The sequence below is a fragment of the Taudactylus pleione genome, unplaced genomic scaffold, assembly GCF_031769625.1.
Source record: "Taudactylus pleione unplaced genomic scaffold, aTauple2 ptg000013l, whole genome shotgun sequence".
NCBI lineage: Eukaryota > Metazoa > Chordata > Amphibia > Anura > Myobatrachidae > Taudactylus > Taudactylus pleione.
The window spans coordinates 2,451,478-2,473,998 of NW_028284416.1; the positions used below are offsets into that span (position 1 = coordinate 2,451,478).

At 47.0% G+C, this 22,521-nt stretch overlaps 1 protein-coding gene across 1 annotated transcript; it reads left to right on the forward strand.

Moving 5' to 3' along the window:
* The first annotated feature begins 1,537 nt into the window (after positions 1 to 1,537).
* On the forward strand, positions 1,538 to 19,636 carry LOC148542296 (leucine-rich repeat neuronal protein 1-like). Its single transcript, XM_088469059.1, has 2 exons — positions 1,538 to 1,863; positions 17,074 to 19,636. Exon 2 carries the CDS (start codon positions 17,116 to 17,118, stop codon positions 19,333 to 19,335), a length of 2,220 nt encoding a protein of 739 aa, XP_088325185.1. The 5' UTR covers positions 1,538 to 1,863; positions 17,074 to 17,115; the 3' UTR covers positions 19,336 to 19,636.
* Positions 19,637 to 22,521: the final 2,885 nt, after the last annotated feature.

Genomic DNA, 22,521 nt, shown 5'->3' on the forward strand with positions numbered 1-22,521 from the left:
GCACTGAGTACTGATATATATATATTACATGACTGTACAGTACTGAGTACAGATATATACTGCATGGCTAATTAATACGTATATATATATATATATATAAATGTTACATGGCAGTACAGCACTGAGTACAGAGATATACTGTGTCGCTATATAATATGTATGTACATATGTTACATGGCTGTACAGCACTGAGTACAGAGATATACTGTGTGGCTATATAATATGTATGTACATATGTTACATGGCTGTACAGCACTGAGTACAGAGATATACGGTGTAGCTATATAATATGTATGTACATATGTTACATGGCTGTACAGCACTGAGTACAGAGATATACTGCGTGGCTATATAATATGTATGTACATATGTTACATGGCTGTACAGCACTGAGTACAGATATACTGTGTGGCTATATAATATGTATGTACATATGTTACATGGCTGTACAGCACTGAGTACAGAGATATACTGCGTGGCTATATAATATGTATGTACATATGTTACATGGCTGTACAGCATTGAGTACAGAGGTATACTGCGTGGCTATATAATATGTATGTACATATGTTATATGGCTGTACAGCACTGAGTACAGAGATATACTGCGTGGCTATATAATATGTATGTACATATGTTACATGGCTGTACAGCACTGAGTACAGAGACATACTGTGTGGCTATATAATATGTATGTACATATGTTACATGGCTGTACAGCACTGAGTACAGAGATATACTGCGTGGCTATATAATATGTATGTACATATGTTATATGGCTGTACAGCACTGAGTACAGAGATATACTGCGTGGCTATATAATATGTATGTACATATGTTATATGGCTGTACAGCACTGAGTACAGAGACATACTGCGTGGCTATATAATATGTATGTACATATGTTACATGGCTGTACAGCACTGAGTACAGAGATATACTGCGTGGCTATATAATATGTATGTACATATGTTACATGGCTGTACAGCACTGAGTACAGAGATATACTGTGTGGCTATATAATATGTATGTACATATGTTACATGGCTGTACAGCACTGAGTATAGAGATATACTGTGTGGCTGTGTTATTGTTGCCCTCTGCAGACTGCGCCACGCCGATTCCTGCGCACACACAGACTCAGGCAGCTCCTGTCTCTCGTGTCTCTTTTTTGTTATTAATAATAAGAGCCAGTGTTGCTGTCTGCAATGAGGCCCCAGCCCTTCCCTTGTGCAGACAGCGCCTGGACGGGGACTAATGAGTTAAGGATGATAAATCCTCTGTTTCCAGGCAGGTCAGTGATGTGGTCCCAGCCTGACACCGGCGCAAGGCTGATCCATATTCATAAGATCACCCTGTGTTGTCAGTTTCTATATCAGAAGCTTTACACTATCCATTTTGCTAGCCCGTAGCCCTCCCTTCCATCCGTAGGATTGGCCGGAGCCCTGGGAACTGGCGCATCCCATTGGTTGGCTGGAGCACCTGTCAGATAAAAAGCTCCTTTTATCCAGCAGAAGGAGACAGAAACAATCAGCCACAGAGCGTAACACGAGGGAGAGAGCGAGAGAGAGAGAGAGAGAGAGAGAGAGAGAGAGACTGGCTGGAAATATGACAGACAAAGGCGAGGAGGGCCGTCAGTAAAGAAGAGCGAGCTCTTGCAGCGACACATCTGTGCAGAGACAGAACGAAATATCTGCAAGAACCTGGGAGGGACGGAGGAGAGAAGGGCGCAGGAGATAAAGAATGATACACCGTGGTACGTGAAAGCAGAAGGCGTGAAGTTCGGGGCGGTCGTATAAGAAGATCAACCCTGAGCAGTGGAGCCCCGAGGGTTCCCCGGTGCAGCCAGCGAACCTTTAAGCGGTAAGTCGCTTTCTCCCCTCCGCTGCCTGTCCGTCTCCCCCAGCTGTGCGGCTCCATGCTAACCATTGCTGAAATCTCCTAATTTCCCCCTGTCGTGTCTCACTTTCCACCTCATTAGGCTCGTTACGACCCATTCCTCCATCTCCCCCGTCCTATGCCATACCATGGGAGCCATCCCTTTACAGACAGGGGGGCATTGCTTCCGAATCCGAAAATTGACAATAAGTCGACTAGGGGTGAGATTTAATAAAGCTTGGAGAGAGAGAAAATTGTGAGAGATAAAGCACCAACCAACCAGCTCCTAACTGTCATTTCTCAAACACAGCCTGTACAATGACAGTTAGGAGCTGATTGGTTGGTACTTTAGCTCTCACAATTTCACCTCTCTCCAAGCTTTATTAAATCTTCCCCTTAAAGTCTCTCCTTTTTCTCCATTGCCTGATCCCAGAAGGAGATCCCAATGTTTTGACCGTCTTAAATAGTTTTGGGATGTTCGGAGTTGTTTTGTAGGTTTTTTTTTTTTTTTGGGATCATTTTAAAAAGGTGAAAAAAGTTTATCTGGTGTAGTTTTTGTGTTCTTGGCTTTCAATGCGTCCAACAACAACAACAACAATAACGAAAAAAATCTATAATAATTGAAAGGATCTAGAGAACTCATCACAACATCCGGGGATTGCACTAATGGTGACAGCAGCCTAGAGCCCTGTGGTGTGGGGTGACGTCATGAGTTTGTATGTAGGATGGGGGTGACGCAAGACTCGCAGCACGCAATATAACATTTGCATATCATAACAATAATATTGCACCATGAACATTTAGGGGAGTCACGGCGTATAGCGTTTACACGATATGTGATGTCACCTTAATATCTACCTGTGCCAGGTAAACTATATCACTTAAAGGGGATTGTGAGCAAACCGGTGAAAAGAGGGCAGTGAAATGATGTGTTACTATGACGCCCTGGGGGGGGGGGGGGGGGAGTTATCTGTATGTCAAATAGTTTCTCCGGTACTATGAAATGTGCGGGTGGGAAATTATAGAATTAGAACTGTCGGACGTGGAGAGTAGATTATTTTTGTCAGCGACCGGTAAGGTGTTTATAATCTGTTTTTCTGTAACTCATAAATGTAAACTATTTTTTTTGGTCAGTTATTCACAAAAGTGGAGGTTTTTGGCGTCGATTTTCTCCCACGACCTTAGGGCCGGTTTAGTTGCCGGCACTGACGCATGTGGAGCATTTCTTTCTTCTGCGCATGCATCTATGTCGCACTGCCCATGCGTACAGATACTGCGCACACCGCCGGAGTTGTGTCTGAGGTGTACGTAGGTTTTACTCCACAAACCCCAACTTCACTTCCTTTGTGTATCTGATTGTGATTTACTAATCATCTTCAGCAGATTATCTGTGTCCCGGCCAGGCTACCTGGTTAGCAACTGTTTGGCTAGCAATGGAATGAATAAATATTCTGGAGCTGGGCGTTAGAGCCCCAAGAGACCTGGAGCTGTGTAACTGATCCTGAGTCAGCAGCTGTGGTCATACAATACAGCTGGGATATTGCAGTGCAGAGACACAGAGAATGAATTCATGAACTTCAACTGCACTAGAAGACAGCCATGTGGTTGAGCCAGCATGATAAGGGCTTGTGATGGAACAAAATGACACTGACAGTCTCATAGAGCCATGCAACGGAGCTGGGCAATGAGGGTGGTGACAGAGCTACAGCCACAAAGCTAAGGGATAGAGCCATTTCAATGTAGTCATTTCACTGAGCCAGTATGACAGATACAGGTGATAGAGGCACATAACTGAGCCAGTATGACAGATACAGGTGATAGAGGCACATAACTGAGCCAGTATGACAGATACAGGTGATAGAGGCACATAACTGAGCCAGTATGACAGATACAGGTGATAGAGGCACATAACTGAGCCAGTATGACAGATACAGGTGATAGAGGCACATAACTGAGCCAGTAGGAAAGAGACAGGTGATAGAGGCACATGATAGAGCCAGGTGAGAGAGGCACATAACTGAGCCAGTATGACTGATACAGGTGATAGAGGCACATAACTGACCCAGGTGATAGAGGCACATAACTGAGCCAGTATGACAGAGCCAGGTGATAGAGGCACATAACTGAGCCAGTATGACAGATACAGGTGATAGAGGCACATAACTGAGCCAGTAGGAAAGAGACAGGTGATAGAGGCACATGATAGAGCCAGGTGAGAGAGGCACATAACTGAGCCAGTATGACTGATACAGGTGATAGAGGCACATAACTGACCCAGGTGATAGAGGCACATAACTGAGCCAGTATCACAGAGCCAGGTGATAGAGGCACATAACTGAGCCAGTATGACAGAGCCAGGTGATAGTGGCATGCAACTTAGCCAACATGATAGAGCCAGGTGATAGAGGCACATAACTGAGTCAGTAAGATAGAGACGGGTGATAGAGGCTCACAACAGAGCCAGGTGATAGAGTCACATAATTGAGCCAGTATGATAGATGCACATAACTGAGCCAGTATGATAGAGCCAGGTGATAGAGGCACAAAACTGAGCCAGTATGACAGAGCCAGATGATAGAGGCACATAACTGAGCCAGTATGATAGAGCCAGGAGATAGAGGCACATAACTGATCTAGTATGATAGAGCCAGGTGATAGAGGCACATAACTGAGTCAGTATGATAGAGCCAGATGATAGAGGCACATAACGGAGCCAGTATGACAGAGCCAGGTGATAGAGGCACAAAACTGAGCCAGTATGATAGAGCCAGGCAGGGGCGTTTTAAGAGAGGAGGGGGACCATGTGCAGCCTCTGTTTTGCCCCCCTCCTCTCTGTCGGCGCACTGAGAGCGGTAGATTCTAGCTTCTTGCCAGAATCTACTGCACATGCGCTAGTCTCCAGGAACATGGCGCCCGCGCCTATTTTCCCGGGGATAGATAATAGAGCCACATAACTGATAGAGACAGAGCTTCTTGACTAATTCAGTGTATTGTGGATACATAACACAGTTGTGGTGGTGACAGAGCTAGATGAGAGTCATGCAGTTAAGTTACTATGACAGAACAAGGTGATAGAGTTGGGATGATGGAGTCACACAACCATAGGGACAATTAGATGACAGAGCCATGTGATTGTAGGAGTATATGAATCCAAGTTCATCTGTTGTCTACTGATCCCCACTTAAAATCTCTTAAGATGAATTAATTTAAGTGCTGCTAAATTTTGTAATCAAGTAATTGCCTAAATCAACAGTACAGACGTAGTATATAACAAAAAAGGTTACGTTGAAAATGAAGCAGAAACTAGTGGTGGAACTAACATTGGTGCAATGGATGCGGCCGCTTCGGGTCAGAGATGTTGGAGGGCTCAGCAATGTGGGGCGTCCGTGGCACTTCCCTGAGTCCTGCTCTGAGCGGGTGAGCAGGGGCCCGGAGGTTACAGCAGCATTGCTGGGCCCCCATCCTCCAAGTTACGTTATCAGACATGACAATGTGATGCGTCATTTGTGCCCCCCTCACTCTACCCAAAATCCCACATTTTTAAAAAGAACCATCTTGTGCCATTCAGTTGTACTTTGGTGGAAATGCTAATTTTTAGGTGCACTTTGGGCCTGATGTAGATGTAGGTGGTATTGCAGAGCTGCAGGAAACCGCTGTACAATAGCGTCCAACTAAAATGCAAATGCAGCAGGAGGGGTCCGTAGGAAATAGTCACCTCCTGCAGCGTACATAGATGCTGGCTCGGATCACCATCGGGACCCTGGCCTGAAGGTCAGAACTGGACAGCCGGGTCCAGGAAGTCTACATCCGACGACGCAGACCCCAGGCCTGACACGCCTCCAAAATGGGGGCAAACGATATGTGACGATATGCGCGCAATCCCTTTGGCTGCGTCAGGAGCATAAAGACACAGGGCCTGATTCAGAGCCGGACGCTCTGAATGAGCGCCCGCTCTGAATCAGGGCGTTTTTTTTTTTATTATTGTTGCGGCCTCTCGGCCACCCACAGCTTATGCGAGCAGCCATGATGATGGTCGCGATGGTCAAGACCATCGCGACCATCGGGCTTGCGACGAGACCCTTGCGGTAGGGTCTTGTTGCCGCAAGCCCAAGAGTGCTTTTGGCTCTAACAGAGCCAAAAGCACTCCCACTGACATCACTTGTGATGTCAGTGGGGCCGGCCCCAGACGGTAGGCGTTCCCATGGGAACGCCTCCGTCAGGGCAGCCACGCCCCTGGCCCACCCACCAAAGGGGGCGTGCTGTCACTCACCATCGACAACACGCCCCCTTTGGTATGAGACCCGGAGCGACGGCTTGGCCGTCGCTATCCGGGTCTCGCGCATGCGCACGACGGAGCCGTGCACTGGGCCACCATCGACCCGCTTGCGAGCACTTAGCGCTTGCGAGCGGGTCTGAATCAGGCCCACAATCACGCTGCGAAAAAAAAGAGGCATTAGCTGGCACCTCTTTAAATGCTGCAAATGGGCATCTCAGTTGTTTGAAAATCAGGCATTAGCATAGAATCGCGGGTGAGACAGCAGCAGAAGACGCGGCCACGTCTACATCCATCCCAGAGTGAGGCCCTAAATGTGATTATAACTAAACATGATGCTTGTGCAATTGTCTGCAGGACCTGGCATAGACTGGCTGCTAGAGGAATAGCCGATTACAGCATCAAAAGGAAATTACACATATTTTATTCTTAGCCAAGGTCTATAAATACTCTCTGCAGGACCCGGAAATCTATATATACTTATGCAGGCAACTGTTCAGGCCCATGTTTAATTATTTTATTGTGCTAACCATGATTTATTTAGATTGTCCAGCATTTCGGTTAAGTAGAAAACGAGGGCCCTAATCTTGGTTATATAAACGACTGACATTGGGCACTGATTACCCATCAGTAGATAAATCACAGTCGAGTTAATTTCCGAAACACAAGACGGCCACTCGGAACACAACGACAACTTTCTCCATAGACAGCATGTGCAGACGCGCCTACAGTTTGGCCAGTGTGCCCAGGATTACAGAGGTGAGTGGCCGCATTTGCGGGATGAGCAGCAGATTGCGCGGACAGAGGGGAGCAATTGGGTGAAGGGTTTCCAAGCGAAGCACACACGTGCCGTGTTTTGTGGAGCAGTGCAGAATGAACATGTAACTTTTTGGGAACAAGAATAGAAAGTTCCCGTTCCAATGCCAAGCCTTTACCAAATTTGCGAAGACAAAATAGTAAAGTCATAGCTCACGATTTCCCTTGAAACTCCTCCCCGGCAGCTCTGCACATGATTTGGTGTTTAAAGTGTCCAATTTACAAACGATCTATCATGCATCCAGACTTTTTCCAGTGGATCGTGTCCCAGATTGGCACATCTGCCCTACAGCAGATCACTCTCTGGAAACTTTGCGCAAATTTATCCCATCTAAAGATGGCGTCAGCTATCGAGGCCAAGGTCCGAAAAGCGTAGGTTGGTACATTTCATAGTTGAGCAGCCCCAATAGGAACCTATGGTGACAACTTTTCCAACAGAAAACAGGGTTACCAATTCGTACGTACTGGGGATACCTAATTTTTGAGGGAATCCGCCAAAAAAACCGCAATTTCCCACATAATATTGTTTGGAAATAGGACCCACAATGAGCAGTCCTGAACTTTTGTAGCTCTTTAGAACATGTCCCTGAAAACAAATGATTATTTTAGCATTTGGGCGCAGGGCAGATACATTGTTACGGCCGGGCTTCATTCAGAACGGGACCCTCCCATATCCAGCCACCGACTTTTATCGGACGGAGCAAAGTTTGGCAGAATTTGGTTGGCAGGTCATGAACTGGAAAATTAGATTGATGGGGCTTTGTGTTTACTGATGTCAGCAGTAATTAATGTGCAACCATTGTCCTCACATGGCTGTCAGCAGGAGCTGTCCTTAGTGCTGAACCTATAGTATATAGAGTACAGTCTCCCTTCTGTAAGTGTGTAACCCTTCATTGTATCTGCATACATAAACACTCACAGAATAGACTTTGGAGTACCTGAATGTAAGGTAACTGCCCCAATTCCAGAACAAAGTCACTGGTAAACTGGAAATATAAGTATATACGATACTATAATCTACTTTGATTGGCAACTTGGTTTAGCCCCTCTCTAGATAAGGACATGCAAGGGGTTGATTGAACTGAAATAGTCTGTGCTGCTGTTAACATTGTAGTGATCTGATTGGACAAAGCTTCCAGCACCCTCCCCCCATTACCTTTTCGGCTGTTGTGTGTCCCCCAGTTTTGAAGAATGAGAAGAGTAGGTGCTAGGAGCCAGGTGAGACGCACTTAAAATGCAGTACAACCAGCTTACAAGTTTTCTGTTTAAATACATCAAGGTTCCTTTTAGAACTGCACAACATTTCCAAAACACGCTAATGTAGCAGAGAGAACAAAAACTCTCTCGAGCGACGTACCCACCATTAGAAATCTATATTATAATGAGAGGTGGTCTGTCCCATCTCCCACATGCACAGGGGGAATTGGGGCCTGCATCGCAGGAGCACGACTTCCTCCAATGGCTCCCAGCGCAGCGGCTGGACAGACCACCCGGTGAGGCGGAACAGGGGGTAAGTATAGCGGAGAAGGGCGGGGAGGGGTGAGGTAACCTGGCATATGGCATATTTACTAGCTATATAATACACCTAGATTTCTACCAAGGGGCATGGATTACCCGGGGTGACAATATACAGAGTTAATGGCCTGATTCAGAGATGGATGAAAGGCTCATGTTTACTCAGCGATTATCGGTGGTCTGCACATGCATCCGAGTCGCACTGCGCAAGCTTCAATTTCCATCGGCGATTGCAGAGAGGATTTGTTCGAAAAAGTGATCAACTTGAAGGGATCATTTGTAGGCTCCAACGGGGAGGGGGGTTTGCGATTCAAATACAGGCATGTTCACAGCCATTTTTGGGGTGTTCCAGCGACTGTGATCCTGTACGCAATAAAAAATGACTCCGGCATTTCAATTCCTGGCAGCCATGTGGATCTGCAGAGATGGTGTAGTGGTTAGTATTACTGCCTCACAGCACTGAGGTCCTGGGTTCAATTCCCACTACGGCCCTACCTGTGTGGAGTTTGTATATTCTCCCCTGTGCTTGTGTGGGGTTCCTGTGTGTGTGTGCACATGTGGTATCCACTGGGGCAGGGATTGATGTGAATGGCCAAATCTTCTCTGCAAAGCGCTGCGGAATACGTATGCGCTAAATAAATAACTGGTAATAAATAAATATGCGCAGCCACCGGTGGGCGTTTCAATACAAATCCAGGCGGCTGCATTATTTGCATATTTTCTCATGACCAATGCGTACAAATTCGCCGTCACAGCTGCATTATCGCGGATCTATGAATCGGGCCCTATGTGCACTCCTCGCTGTCCTGAGGGGTGTGCATACATTTTCACTCCACAAAGGCGCTTGGTTCTTGCACCAGTTATGAGCTGATAAGAGATTGGGTGTCATCACAAAATGTTTAATAAGATGCATTTTGTGCCTCCCAGCTGAACCGCGACAGAGGAGAGCATTTCTAGGCGTATTTTGGCCATAGGAGCTTAAACCCGTTCATGCGACATTTACACTTTTTCCCAGCGACCTTCTTGACATCTCCCCACGTCTCCACGCACCAGGGAGCACGACTAATTCCAGATGAGATTTCTGAGCACAGGGTTGGCGTGTACCTAGGTGTGCCCAGCGACGGATCAGCCGATCACACTGGTGCGAGCCAGAGGCATGTGTGACGTCTGTTTATAGTGGGCAACGAATAAACACTCTGCCTCTGTGCCAGGTCAAACGGAAAATTCCCAAATCACGTGTCCTAAAGTAGGCATAGCTTTAAGCTTGATTTTCTAACATTAAAGTGCAGGTCAGTAAATATATATCGTTGGCAGATCCTTACATAATATTTCCCAGTGCAAATTATAATATTTAGCCACATAAAGGGACAGAGGGCCTGATTCAGAGGCGCTCGCAAAAAGCGAGCGCTCGCTCTGAATCAGGGCGGGCGCTGGTTTTTTTAGGAGCGGCCTCCTGACCGCTCGCATAGCTGTGGGTGTCCACCCACAGCTATAGCGAGCGGCCATGATGATGGTCGCGATGGTCAAGACCATCGCGACCATCGGGCTTGCGACGAGACCCTTGTGGTAGGGTCTCGTGGCCGCAAGCCCCAGAGAGCTTCTGGCTGTAATAGAGCCGGAAGCTCTCCCACTGACATTACTGGTGATGTCAGTGGGGCCGCCCACAAATGGTAGGCGTTCGCTTGGGAACGCCTCCATTTGTGAAGCCACCCCCCCGGCTACGCCTACAAAACGGGGCGAGTTGTCGATCAACATCGACAGCCGCCCCTTTTGTAGTGAGTCCCGGAGTGAGCACTTTTTGCGCTCGCTCCGGGGCTCGCGCGTGCGCACTGGGCCACCATCGACCCGCTTGCGAGCGCAATGCACTTGCAAGCGGGTCTTAATCAGGCCCAGAGCTCCAATGCTTGGTAATATCGGCATAATCTGGAGAATACGGGGCTTGATTCACTACGGTTGGCAACTGCGATTACGCACGCAAACGGGCGATTGTTGCGATCTGCACATGCGTCGCAGTGCGCAAACTGGCCGCTGCAATCGGGACTGCGATTGCAGTGACTACGAAGATCCATCGCAGACTGATTGACAGGAAGTGCTGTTTGTGGGAGGTGACAGGGGGGTGGTCTGTGAAACGCAGGCGTCGCAGTGCATTCAAACGCCGTTACAGGGGCGTGAGTGAATTAGCCACTGCGATGCCATATGTAGCTTGTGTAATCACTGCGTGCTACGCGGTTAGCAATTCCTGAGTAAGATCAGAGCTTGTGCAAGTCTGCGTGAGGCTGCGATTTTACTCGATTGTACCGATGGTTTCGCAGCCTTGCTAAACATTACGGATGTGTGCTAAGTAAAGTGGGCGTCCATAGGTAGTGCTGCGATCACAATGGATTAGCATGCTATCGCAGTTGAACTGCGTGCATAATCGCTGTTGCATTCGCAGTTGCGATCCGTAGTGAATCAGGACCACTGTTCCTTATTACACTGATAGACGCACACATTTTAAAAAAAAAAGAACAACAATTTTTTTTTTTAATGAATAATCTATATTCATTATGACCGTCCTTTAATCTTTTATTTTAGATTTTAAATGGCTCCCTTATCTTCATTTGTTTCCTCAGCTGCAGAGAGCTCGTTCCCCCGTCTCAGGGGTGTAGCATTCCTCAGCAGCCCCTTCAGGGTTAATAATGTGCCTTGATTTTCATGTCGTTGGGAGAAGGCGCTCAGTGTGTTGCCATGGCAACGTCTTAGTGCGAGCTAACGAGAGCGTAGGAGACAAGGCTTAAGATGGGGAGACAAATGAGGGGAGCCGGCGAATACGGTGGGAGATGAGGAGGAAATGGGCTGAGAGGAATAGTCGCAAGGTGGAGGGAGGAACAAAAAAGGCTGAAGGACGTGACAGGGAAAACGTGCAAACATTAGAGTGTGAGGATAAACAATATGGAGGCGGGGAGGATGACGGTGAATAAACAGGGAGGGGGAAGACTGGTGAATAAATGGTTTAAGGAGGGTAAAAAAATAAATAAAGAGTTTTTATGTGTGAAATGAGTATGCGCACATGATTGCAAGTATGCAGTATATGCCCACATCCATCTCTCTGTATAATCTATGTATAATGTATATCAGTGATGGGCAACAGTTGTCCCCCCAAGCAAGGTCTCCCTTCTCCCTCTATCTGCTTCCATCCAGCGGCCATCTTTCGTGTGAGGTTTTCAACAGATGGTGCACAGGCAGCACAGTGCCAGAGCATTTGGTTCTCCAGCGACTGCATCATTTTTCCGAATAGATGATGGTCTGAAGCAGTTATAATGGGAGCTCACTGCTTGGCATCCCATTGGGTCTAGTCTGGGTGCAGCACAAGACCCCCCCTTGACCAAGGGACCTGTGTGCACCACACACCCTGCACCCATTATAGATATGTCACTACAGCCGAAACTCCACCTATGGACCATTCCTGCTTTGTTGTTGCGTTTGCTTGTTATAATATCCTGTAAAGGCCCCTATCCACTAGACCACAGGTTCTCAAACTCGGTCCTCAGGACCCCACACCAGTCACGTTTTCCAGGTCACCCAGCAGGAGCACAGGTGTAGTCATTACTCACTGACACATTTTAAAGGATCCACATTTGGAGCTAATTATTTCACTTGTGATACTGTGAGGAGACCCGCAAAACATGCACTGTTTGGGGTCCTGAGGACCAAGTTTGAGAACCTGTGCACTAGACCACAGGTTCGCAAACTCTGGGCCTAATTCAAAGCGGGACGCTCTGACCAGAGCGCTCGCTCTGAATCAGGGCCAGCCTAGCTTAAAATGGAGCGGCCCCCTGGCCGCTCGAATAGCTGTGGGTGACCACCCACAGCTTATGTGAGCGGCCAAAAAGATGGTCAAGACCATCGCGACCATCGGGCTTGCGACGAGACCCTGAGGTAGGGTCTCGCTGCCGCAAGCCCAGGAGTGCTTTTGGCTCTATCAGAGCCAAAAACACTCCCACTGACATCACTAGTGATGTCAGTGGGGCCGGACCCAGACGGTAGGCGTTCCCATGGGAACACCTCCGTGTGGGCAGCCACGCCCCCGGCACGCCCACCAAAGGGGGCGTGCTGTCACTCACCATCGACAGCACGCCCCCTTTGGTGCGAGACCCCGAGCGACGGCTTCCCCGTCGCTCGCCGGGTCTTGCGCATGCGCACGATGGAGGCGCCTCCGTCGTCCGCATGCACAGTTGGGTAACATCGACCCGCTTGCGAGCGTACAGCGCTCGCGAGTGGGTCTGAATGAGACCCTCTGTCCTCGGGACCCCAAACGGTGGTGCATGGTTTGCAGGTCTCCTGACAGAATCGCAGGTGAAATTAGCTTCACCTGTGGATCTTTTAAAATGTGTCAGTGAGTAATGAATACGCCTGTGCACCTGCTGGGTGACCTGGAAAACGTGACCTGTGTGGGGTCCTGAGGACCGAGTTTGAGAACCATTGCGCTAGACGATTTAAATGAACAATAACGATATCGTTATCGTAAAATCATTCGCAAATCGCTTGCAAAAATGTCTAAAACGACCAGCGATGCGCGTGCCCGCTGGTCGTTTAGACATCTATCATCGTGCAAACATGCTGGTCAACCTGACGATAACTTCAGGTTGAGCATGTGTGCAGATGATTGATGAGCCTGCACTGAACGACTGATCGTTCAGTGCAGGCTCATCACAGACTGACAAATGACTGCACAGTTACAATGTCGTAATCGTGTAGACGCTTTCATGTCTGCGAAATGCCGGCTAATATTTTATTCTTGCTATCTGTCTCTTTTTCAATTCAACGTATTGAACTATATCAGTGGTTCCCAAACTCGGTCCTCAGTGCACGTTTTCCAGGTCACCCAGCAGGAGCACAGGTGCATTCATTACTCACTGACACATTTTGAAAGATCCACAGGTGGAGCTAATTATCTCACTTGTGATTCTATGAGGAGACCTGGAAAACATGCACTGTTTGTGGTCCTGAGGACCGAGTTTCAGAACCTGTGTACTCTGGGCCTGATTCAGCACGGATCGCAAGGCTGCGTTTGCACGCACCCACTCGCTGCGAAAATATGCTAATGAATGCAATTGCACGGCAACCGCAGCACTATACCAAGACGCCCATCACTGTATACTTCCTATGACATGCATCAGCAAGTCAGTGAAAACATCGAGTAACATCGGAACCATTCGCAGAGTTGTGGTTGACCATGATCTCCCGCACAAACTGCTAAACATCCTGTCGCCATCTAGACCTCTGTCAGCATATACAATGGCAGAGGCTTAATTATGCATGCCCCTGTAACGGCGTTCAAACGCACAGGCACGCCTGCTTTCTGCCGATCACCCCCCCCTCTCCACCCCCAAACAGTCAGTTCACGTCAATCACTATGCGATGAGACTGTGTGCTCACAGCGATCACTTCCCGGTCGCAGCGGCCGGTTCGCTCACCGTGATGCATACACATGCGCAGAGCACAAACATCGTGCGAACGCAGCCTTTCCAACCAATCTAAGGGCCTGATTCAGAGCCGCTCGTAAGCGGCCGCTCGTTCATTCCGAGCGATGTTTGCACAACTGCGCATGCGTACGGATCGTAATACGCATACGCGAACCAGTCAGTGCGGCCGAAAATCGTTTGTTTGCTAAATAGCGAATTCCTGCTATTTTGAGTGACAGGAGGAGGCGTATGTGGGTGGTAACAGGGGAAGGTGCTTGTAAACGGGGAGTAGAGATCCGAACGCAGGCGTGCTTAAAGGTCAAAACGGGCGTTTTATGGGTGTGCATAATTAATACAGCAGCGTCATTGACCACGTCACTGGGTTATTTTATAGTCAGAACTGCTCGCAAGATTGCGGTAGGAAAAACCAACCACACGAATAGCGAGCAGTTCATACGCTGGGCTATGTACTCGATTAATCTAATAAATAGCGGACATGACGTAGGATGTGAGCGGCCATGGGGCGTAGTAATTCAAAAAACGACCGCAAGTTTTGTTCGCTCGTTCAGACATGCAGGCGTCAACAGACCGCAAAGAGCGAACGGTTCATTTGAATAGCCACACCCTTTTCCTGAACGACCGTCCGCAAATAGCGTCCGGCTCTGAATCAGGCCCTAAGGCCCTATATGTATTCAACTAATTACTGAGATTAAGGGTAACATGCAACCTTTTTGAAGGTTAGAGGGCCGCCCAGTGCAGCCCCAGGAGGGAATTAGGTTGCCCGTTACTGATATCTTGTGTACAATAATGATTGGTTATCCCAGAAATTGATTCTTTTTACAACATTAACTAATAGCTGAACACGAAGCATTGCAGCTTATTTCCTTAAAAGAAAAAACATCATTAAACCCTGAGTGCATCCCAATAGTTATTGCACCTGGCCAGGGGACTTTGCACCAGTAGGGGCATACATGGCATCCCAGACGTGGAAGTGTGTGTCACATGACTGGCCCGCATCCTGCTCTGGGAATTAATAAATTTTTGCGCCTTACAGCCAAATGCATGAACATTAGAGCTAATAACTGAGGTCATTATAGAGTCATTGATGCCTGTACAGATAAGACCTTCAGTGCACATGACTGTTCCAGGAAATCGTTGGTGGACCACATTCAGGAAACTCTTTGTGCCATGCACACTATGATACACTGATTAATGCCTGTGTAAAGGTCTGTTTGGTATAGGATATAACAGAGCTGCCAAGACATCAGCTGGGCCCCAGGACTTGGGGTTGCGTGGCCACGTGTCAGGAACCCTCTGCTGCTCTGTACCTGTTCCTCCCATCTGCTCTGTACCTGTTCCACCCATGATATTGAATAGTCTTTATGCCTTTCTCAATTAACATTCTACTCATTAGGTAGTGCAGGTTTTCTTAACCTTTCTTTGATATGTAACCCTTTGGGTAGAATATTACAAACTATACCCCTTCCCAAAATTGTACACAGGGTATTAGCCGCACTCTGATTTTGGCCATTCTGGTCTTTTTTTTTTTTAGAGAGAGAGCATGCCAACTAACTTTTTCAGCTCCAAAATTGATGCCACCTCTCCGTTCAGGTTCTGAAGGCTCCTCCTACAGCACATCCCTTTCCTTCTCCGACTACCCGTCCCTGTGCTCCTTCCCACCACTTAAGGGGACAAAGTCCATGCTCATCTTTCATCCTTCTCTCCCTCAACATGCCCTCTTTACCAACCACCTTCTACAGAGTGCACCTCTCCACCACGGTTGACAACACCACTCCTCTGTTCCATTGCCTGGGCATCATCCTCAATTCTTCCCCCTCCTTCACCCCAAAAATCCAGTCCATCCCCTAATCCTGCCACTTCCTTCTATGCAAAATGGTCAGGATTAGACACCACTTCTCACTTGATGTCACCAAAAACTGTCATCTACTCTCTAACTATCTTCAACTCAGCTATTGCAACCTCCTCCTGTGTGACCTCATCTGCCTCTCTTTTCATCAGTCTCTACTAAACAATATGGCAAGATTGATCTTTCGCTCTTGTCGCTCTGATTCCCCTCTTTGCCAAACCCTACTTTGATTCCCAAACCCTATAGAATCCAACTCCACAACTAGAACCCCCCCAACCCCTCCTCCAAAGCTTTGATCTCATCTCCCTGGACAGTCCCCCCTTATTCACTTCAGTTAGCCAATGACTGCCATCTCACCTCCCCTTTCATAACCAGGTCACACTCCCGTCTCAATGACTTCCCCCATCCCCACCAGCATTGTCTTATCAGACTTTCCGCCAGCATCCAAAGTTTCAAGCCCTCTCTAAAAACCAATGTATTCAATAAGGCTCACCAATTCTCTGCCTAACCCCTACCCTACTGGGCCAAACCCTCTCTTACCAAAGTTCCCTCTCTGTGTCACCTTCTTGTTTCAGCTTCTCCTCTTTAGATTATAAATTATCACGAACGTCTCTTGTATCCTCGCACCTCCCTCTCCCGTCCCATCACACATGCCCTCAAGACCCACGCTCTATTTTGTGCTTACGTCCCTTGCTTAGTACTTTGCTTTATTGTTTCAAGCTTGATTTCTGTGTATCCATTTTTTTGTTGTTGCACCTCACTGTTCTGTCTCTCCTCTGTCCTCCACCTCATCTAGGTACCCTGTACTCTATTACTCATGCAATGGTTGTATCTGATGTCCTGCTTCTTGTGTTTGTTTCCGATGCTGTTCTACCATAGTCTACGGTGCAGCAAAATGTTTGTGGCACCTCATACAGTACATAAATGATAATAGTAATAGTAATGAGAAACAAAAAAGACCTACCTTATAGTTCAGTGCAGAGGAGAAAATCAATAGATGATTCTATTCTACATCGATTAATTTTATGTAAGAAACCTGATTCGTGAAGATTATGAACAAGACGAGACATTAAACTCAAGAGTGTTTTGCCTTACTACAATTCTCATGGTCATCTATACCTACTTGAGCTGTGTTTTTTTTTTTTTTGCACATCTAGTTTATGCTACAATAAATGTATGTATAGATTGTTGGCTGATGCATTTATTTTCCCACATGTAATGTTTTACAATCTTTTATATCTAAATCTCATCTCAATTCCAATCTCTGTCTCTCGTTGCAGATCGATCCACCCACAACTGACTTATTTTTTATTTGCTGGAAGATGTTCAACGTGCCTCATTCCCCGTGTACGAGGATGAAGGGAACACTTCCTTGGACTCAACTGTGTGTTCTTGTGATGCTTTCCCAGTCGTTTTCTATGCCTTGTCTGGCATTCTGTCCTCCTCAGTGCGTATGTGAGACAAGGCCCTGGTTTACACCGCAGTCCGTCTACCATGAAGCCAAGACAGTAGACTGCAATGATCTCCTACTAACTCATATCCCAGAAAATATTTCCTTTGACACCCAAGTGTTGCTGCTGCAAAGTAACAAAATCTCACATATGGGTTGGGAACTGCAAGATCTAGTCAACCTCACTGAGCTGGATTTGTCACAAAACCACTTTCAAAGTATTGAGGACTTGAGCGTATCCAACCTTTCACATCTCATAACCCTTTACCTGGAGGAGAATCAGCTCACTGAACTGCCAGACTATTGCTTGAAAGATCTGGAGAGTCTAGAAGAGTTGTATATTAACCATAATCAGATTCATTTTATTGGCCCCCGAGCATTTTCTGGTTTAGGAAAGCTTCTAAGACTTCATCTCAATGCCAATCGCCTTCATGCCATTGATTCAAGATGGTTTGAAGACCTTCCGAATCTAGAGATACTCATGATTGGAGAGAATCCTGTGAGCGCACTTCAAAACTTGAATTTCCAGCCCCTTGGAAAATTACATAGTCTCGTATTGGCGGGGATGGAGCTCGACCATGTTCCAGAAAATGCCTTTTTTGGTTTGGACTATCTTGAAAGTCTCTCATTCTTCGATAACCGATTAACTGCTGTTCCCAAGGAAGCACTCAAACAACTAAAACTGCTAAAATTCTTGGACCTCAATAAAAACCCTATAAGTAGAGTTAAATCTAGTGATTTCAAAGACATGCCTCACCTTGAGGAGCTAAGCTTAAATTCAATGGAAGAGCTAGAACGTGTGGAAGCTGAAGCTTTCCAGGATCTGCCAGAGCTCATTAAACTAGAAATCTGCAACAACCCTAGGTTAACCTACCTGGACCCTAGTGCATTCGCATCCAATGTTGGTGCTTTGAAGACCCTACTTCTTAGCAACAATCAATTAGCCTTAATTCCACTTAAAGTGTTTCAGACACTACCAGGATTAACTGAAATCAGTTTATACAGTAATCCTTTGCGCTGTGATTGCCAAAACAACTGGAAAGGCCTGTCATCGCTACGACTGATAGAAGCCCAGGCCACACTTTGTAGAAGCCCGTCTCTAGTCAGCGGACATCTTTTTCAGGAAATTCAAGGCCAAGCATGGTTAAGTAGATGTCCACCATTAATTGATGCACACTCTTTCCCGGCTCAGCTTCATCTGTCCAAGCACCAGATAGTAACTCTCAATTGCCAAGCCAGTGGTCATCCCAAACCAGAGATTTACTGGATAACACCACATGGAGAGAGGATATCAGGGGGAACGGGCAGAGTCCGGATTCATGCTGAAGGCACTCTGGAAATTTTGGATGCTACAGAGGAAGACTCTGGGTCATACATGTGTCAGATGTGGAACTCCGATGGGACGGACAGTAAAAGCGTAGTTATCTACATCAATGGAACTCAGGAACAGGAGATCACTTCTCTTTCTATCATTACCAAGAAAGTGCACTCCAGTTTTGTTGTGGTGGAGTGGAAAATGTTGGGAGGCCCAGCAAGCTCTCCGAGCGTCCTTGTGCCAGTCCAGTGGACCTCTGCAACTATGAGGATACACAACCCACACATCAGTTATACGGCCAAAGTCCCGCTAGAAATACAAGAGTATAACCTCACCCATCTCCAGCCAGCCACAAAGTACGAGGTGTGCCTTACTGTCTCCTCTGTATCGCGCCCAAGTCAGCAGTCTTGTCTCAACGTGACCACTAAAGACGCTTCCTTTTCAGTGGCGGCTGTTGGAAGGCCAGTGAGCATTGCCCTCTCGGCAGCACTAGGGTCCCTCATTGCCGGGTTATGCATGGCTGCCGTCATTGTATATGCAGGCCACCACCTCCGATACAAAAGCTGTGGACACTCTTTAAAAAAATATATGCAACGGGCATCGTTCATCCCTCTCAATGACTTTTACCCACCACTCATCAGCCTTTGGGAAGGAGAGGGAGATAAAGAAAAAGAGAGCAGTTTGGAGCAGCCAGTGCTGGTGCCACCCCTGGAGGACAAGACTTTTCCTGCCATGGTCCAAATTGACACTTCAAAGACTTATATGTGGCAGCCTTAAACTTGCACAGAACTGAACGTAATAATCATTAAAAACACAGACTTTGCAGCGTTGCAATGAGATCTATGAGTAGAATTTGTTCCTGTCGTAGAAATTTTTGTACACGCAGTGGTGATGCCAGCGCAACTTCACCCGAGCTAGCATTAGAGACACTGAGAGGAAAAAAATGTCTTTTGTTATTAGAGAGTTCTCTGTTTAACGTCGTTACCAGCCTCCAACAGTAAAATGCTGAAAAATTTATAAGTCAAGTGTCAATTGTAGAAAATTTCTGTGAATAAGTAAGGAATTTTGGAATATCAAACCCGCCTGCAGTGTGTTGATTTCATTTTGATGTCTGTATGGGTAACATTCTAGTGGTAGTCACGTGACACACATGGCCACACCTTGCTAGGGCTGGAAGGTCCACCATTGGCTCATGTGACCCTGAAAACTTGAATCAATAATATTGATAACCACCATTTTTCCTTGGATTGCTTTTTCAGGGTGCTGTAAATTATATATAATTCTGCAGAGTTATGAATTGCTACGGCAACCACAGTTACTTGATACATGATGCAGTAAGCAGAGAGGCTTGGAAATGTCCCCCCAAGCTCTATCTGCCCTATGTATTGTAGAATCCCCAGCAGAGTGTGTAAGAGCTTGTGTGTGTGTGTGTGCCATATCTTTTAGAGATTTTGAAAAGGAGATAATGAATTGCAGAAGGTCATCTAAGAAGAATTACTATTGAATGCATGTTTAAAAAGGTGCTTAACTTGCTATTTACAAAACAAAAAACTTTCTATGTGAGATTGACACTTAAATACTGACCCAGTGTTAATTAGTCTCTAGGCTTCATAAGTGCATTTTTATTAATGATGTGTATTTAAAATATAAAAATGATATAATAATCATATTAACCAAACACATCATGTGGGAATAATAAAGCACCGAGAACAGTGACGGTTGCACCAAGTATAACGTGCCACTAGCGTCCTTAAGCTGCATACACGCACAACGATTTTATTAGCAAAGATTTTATGAACGATTTTCTGTCAGATTTTTTAAAGTGTAATGAACGATTTTGTTGAGCTACAAATGATTTTTGCATATTCCCTTAATGAAAATCGTTAAGTTGACAAGTTTGACTGAACTACAAACGAGAACGCGCATGAACGATAATCGCTCATCGTTTGACTCAGAAAGTGAACGACTTTTTCAAACGATTATCGTCAAACGATATCGTTTAAGGATAATCGTTCAAAAAATCTTTGCGTGTGTTTGCGTCCTTAGAAGTGATCTAGCAATGGCGGCACCTGTGTGTTACTAAGAAGCTCATCATAAGACGTGTGGAGAAAAGTGATGGTGAGTGACAGGGCGGAGACAGAATAAAACACCCAGACAACAGATATTTTTAAAAAATATATTTACAGATATAACAATATATAATGATTTACAGTGTCCTCAAAGGCCTTCATAAAACTGTAAAATGAACAAGACCAGAAGAGTGAGACAGAGGGAAAGCAGCACAGAGATGCTGACAGCATCTCCTTATCAATAAGAAGAGATGACATCACTATCAGAGAGATGGACATCTGGCACCGGAGTGCAGGACTACACGCTACTGCGTGCTTCACATAATTGTGCATAGTGACAGCTTCAGGGTCCCTTGAACCACTTATTTAGGAGGGAATGACACGTAAGGATAGTCCTTTGTTTTTCTGCAGGCAAGCTATAGCTGTGTGTGTGTGTGTGTGTGGTGACTGGAGAGGACAGGCTGTGTGTGTAGTGACTGGAGGGGACAGGCTGTGTGTGTGTGTAGTGACTGCAGAGGACAGGCTGTGTGTGTAGTGACTGCAGAGGACAGGCTGTGTGTGTGTAGTGACTGGAGAGGACAGGCTGTGTGTGTGTGTGTAGTGACTGGAGAGCACAGGCTGTGTGTGTGTAGTGACTGGAGAGGACAGGCTGTGTGTGTGTAGTGACTGGAGAGGACAGGCTGTGTGTGTGTGTGTGTGTAGTGACTGGAGGGGACAGGCTGTGTGTGTGTAGTGACTGGAGAGGACAGGCTGTGTGTGTGTAGTGACTGGAGAGGACAGGCTGTGTGTGTGTAGTGACTGGAGAGGACAGGCTGTGTGTGTGTAGTGACTGGAGAGGACAGGCTGTGTGTGTGTGTGTAGTGACTGGAGAGGACAGGCTGTGTGTGTGTATAGTGACTGGAGAGGACAGGTTGTGTGTGTGTAGTGACTGGAGGAGACAGGCTGTGTGTGTGTGTGTGTGTGTGTGTGTGTGTGTGTGTGTGTGTCTGTGTGTATAGTGACTGGAGAGGACAGGCTGTGTGCGTGTAGTGACTGGAGAGGACAGGCTGTGTGTGTGTGTGTGTAGTGACTGGAGAGGACAGGCTGTGTGTGTGTAGTGACTGGAGAGGACAGGCTGTGTGTGTGTGTGTGTGTAGTGACTGGAGAGGACAGGCTGTGTGCGTGTAGTGACTGGAGAGGACAGGCTGTGTGTGTAGTGACTGGAGAGGACAGGCTGTGTGTGTGTGTAGTGACTGGAGAGGACAGGCTGTGTGTGTGTGTGTGTAGTGACTGGAGGGGACAGGCTGTGTGTGTGTAGTGACTGGAGAGGACAGGCTGTGTGTGTGTAGTGACTGGAGAGGACAGGCTGTGTGTGTGTGTAGTGACTGGAGGGGACAGGCTGTGTGTGTGTGTAGTGACTGGAGAGGACAGGCTGTGTGTGTGTGTGTAGTGACTGGAGAGGACAGTCTGTGTGTGTGTAGTGACTGGAGAGGACAGGCTGTGTGTGTGTGTGTGTAGTGACTGGAGAGGACAGGCTGTGTGTGCGTAGTGACTGGAGAGAACAGGCTGTGTGTGTGTGTGTGTGTGTAGTGACTGGAGGGGACAGGCTGTGTGTGTGTAGTGACTGGAGAGGACAGGCTGTGTGTGTGTAGTGACTGGAGAGGACAGGCTGTGTGTGTAGTGACTGGAGAGGACAGGCTGTGTGTGTGTGTAGTGACTGGAGAGGACAGGCTGTGTGTGTGTGTGTGTAGTGACTGGAGGGGACAGGCTGTGTGTGTGTAGTGACTGGAGAGGACAGGCTGTGTGTGTGTAGTGACTGGAGAGGACAGGCTGTGTGTGTGTGTAGTGACTGGAGGGGACAGGCTGTGTGTGTGTGTAGTGACTGGAGAGGACAGGCTGTGTGTGTGTGTGTAGT

Coding starts and splice junctions, on each gene's coding strand:
- LOC148542296 (XM_088469059.1), top strand. CDS start 17,116: ATGTTCAACGTGCCTCATTCCCCGTGTACGAGGATGAAGGGAACACTT.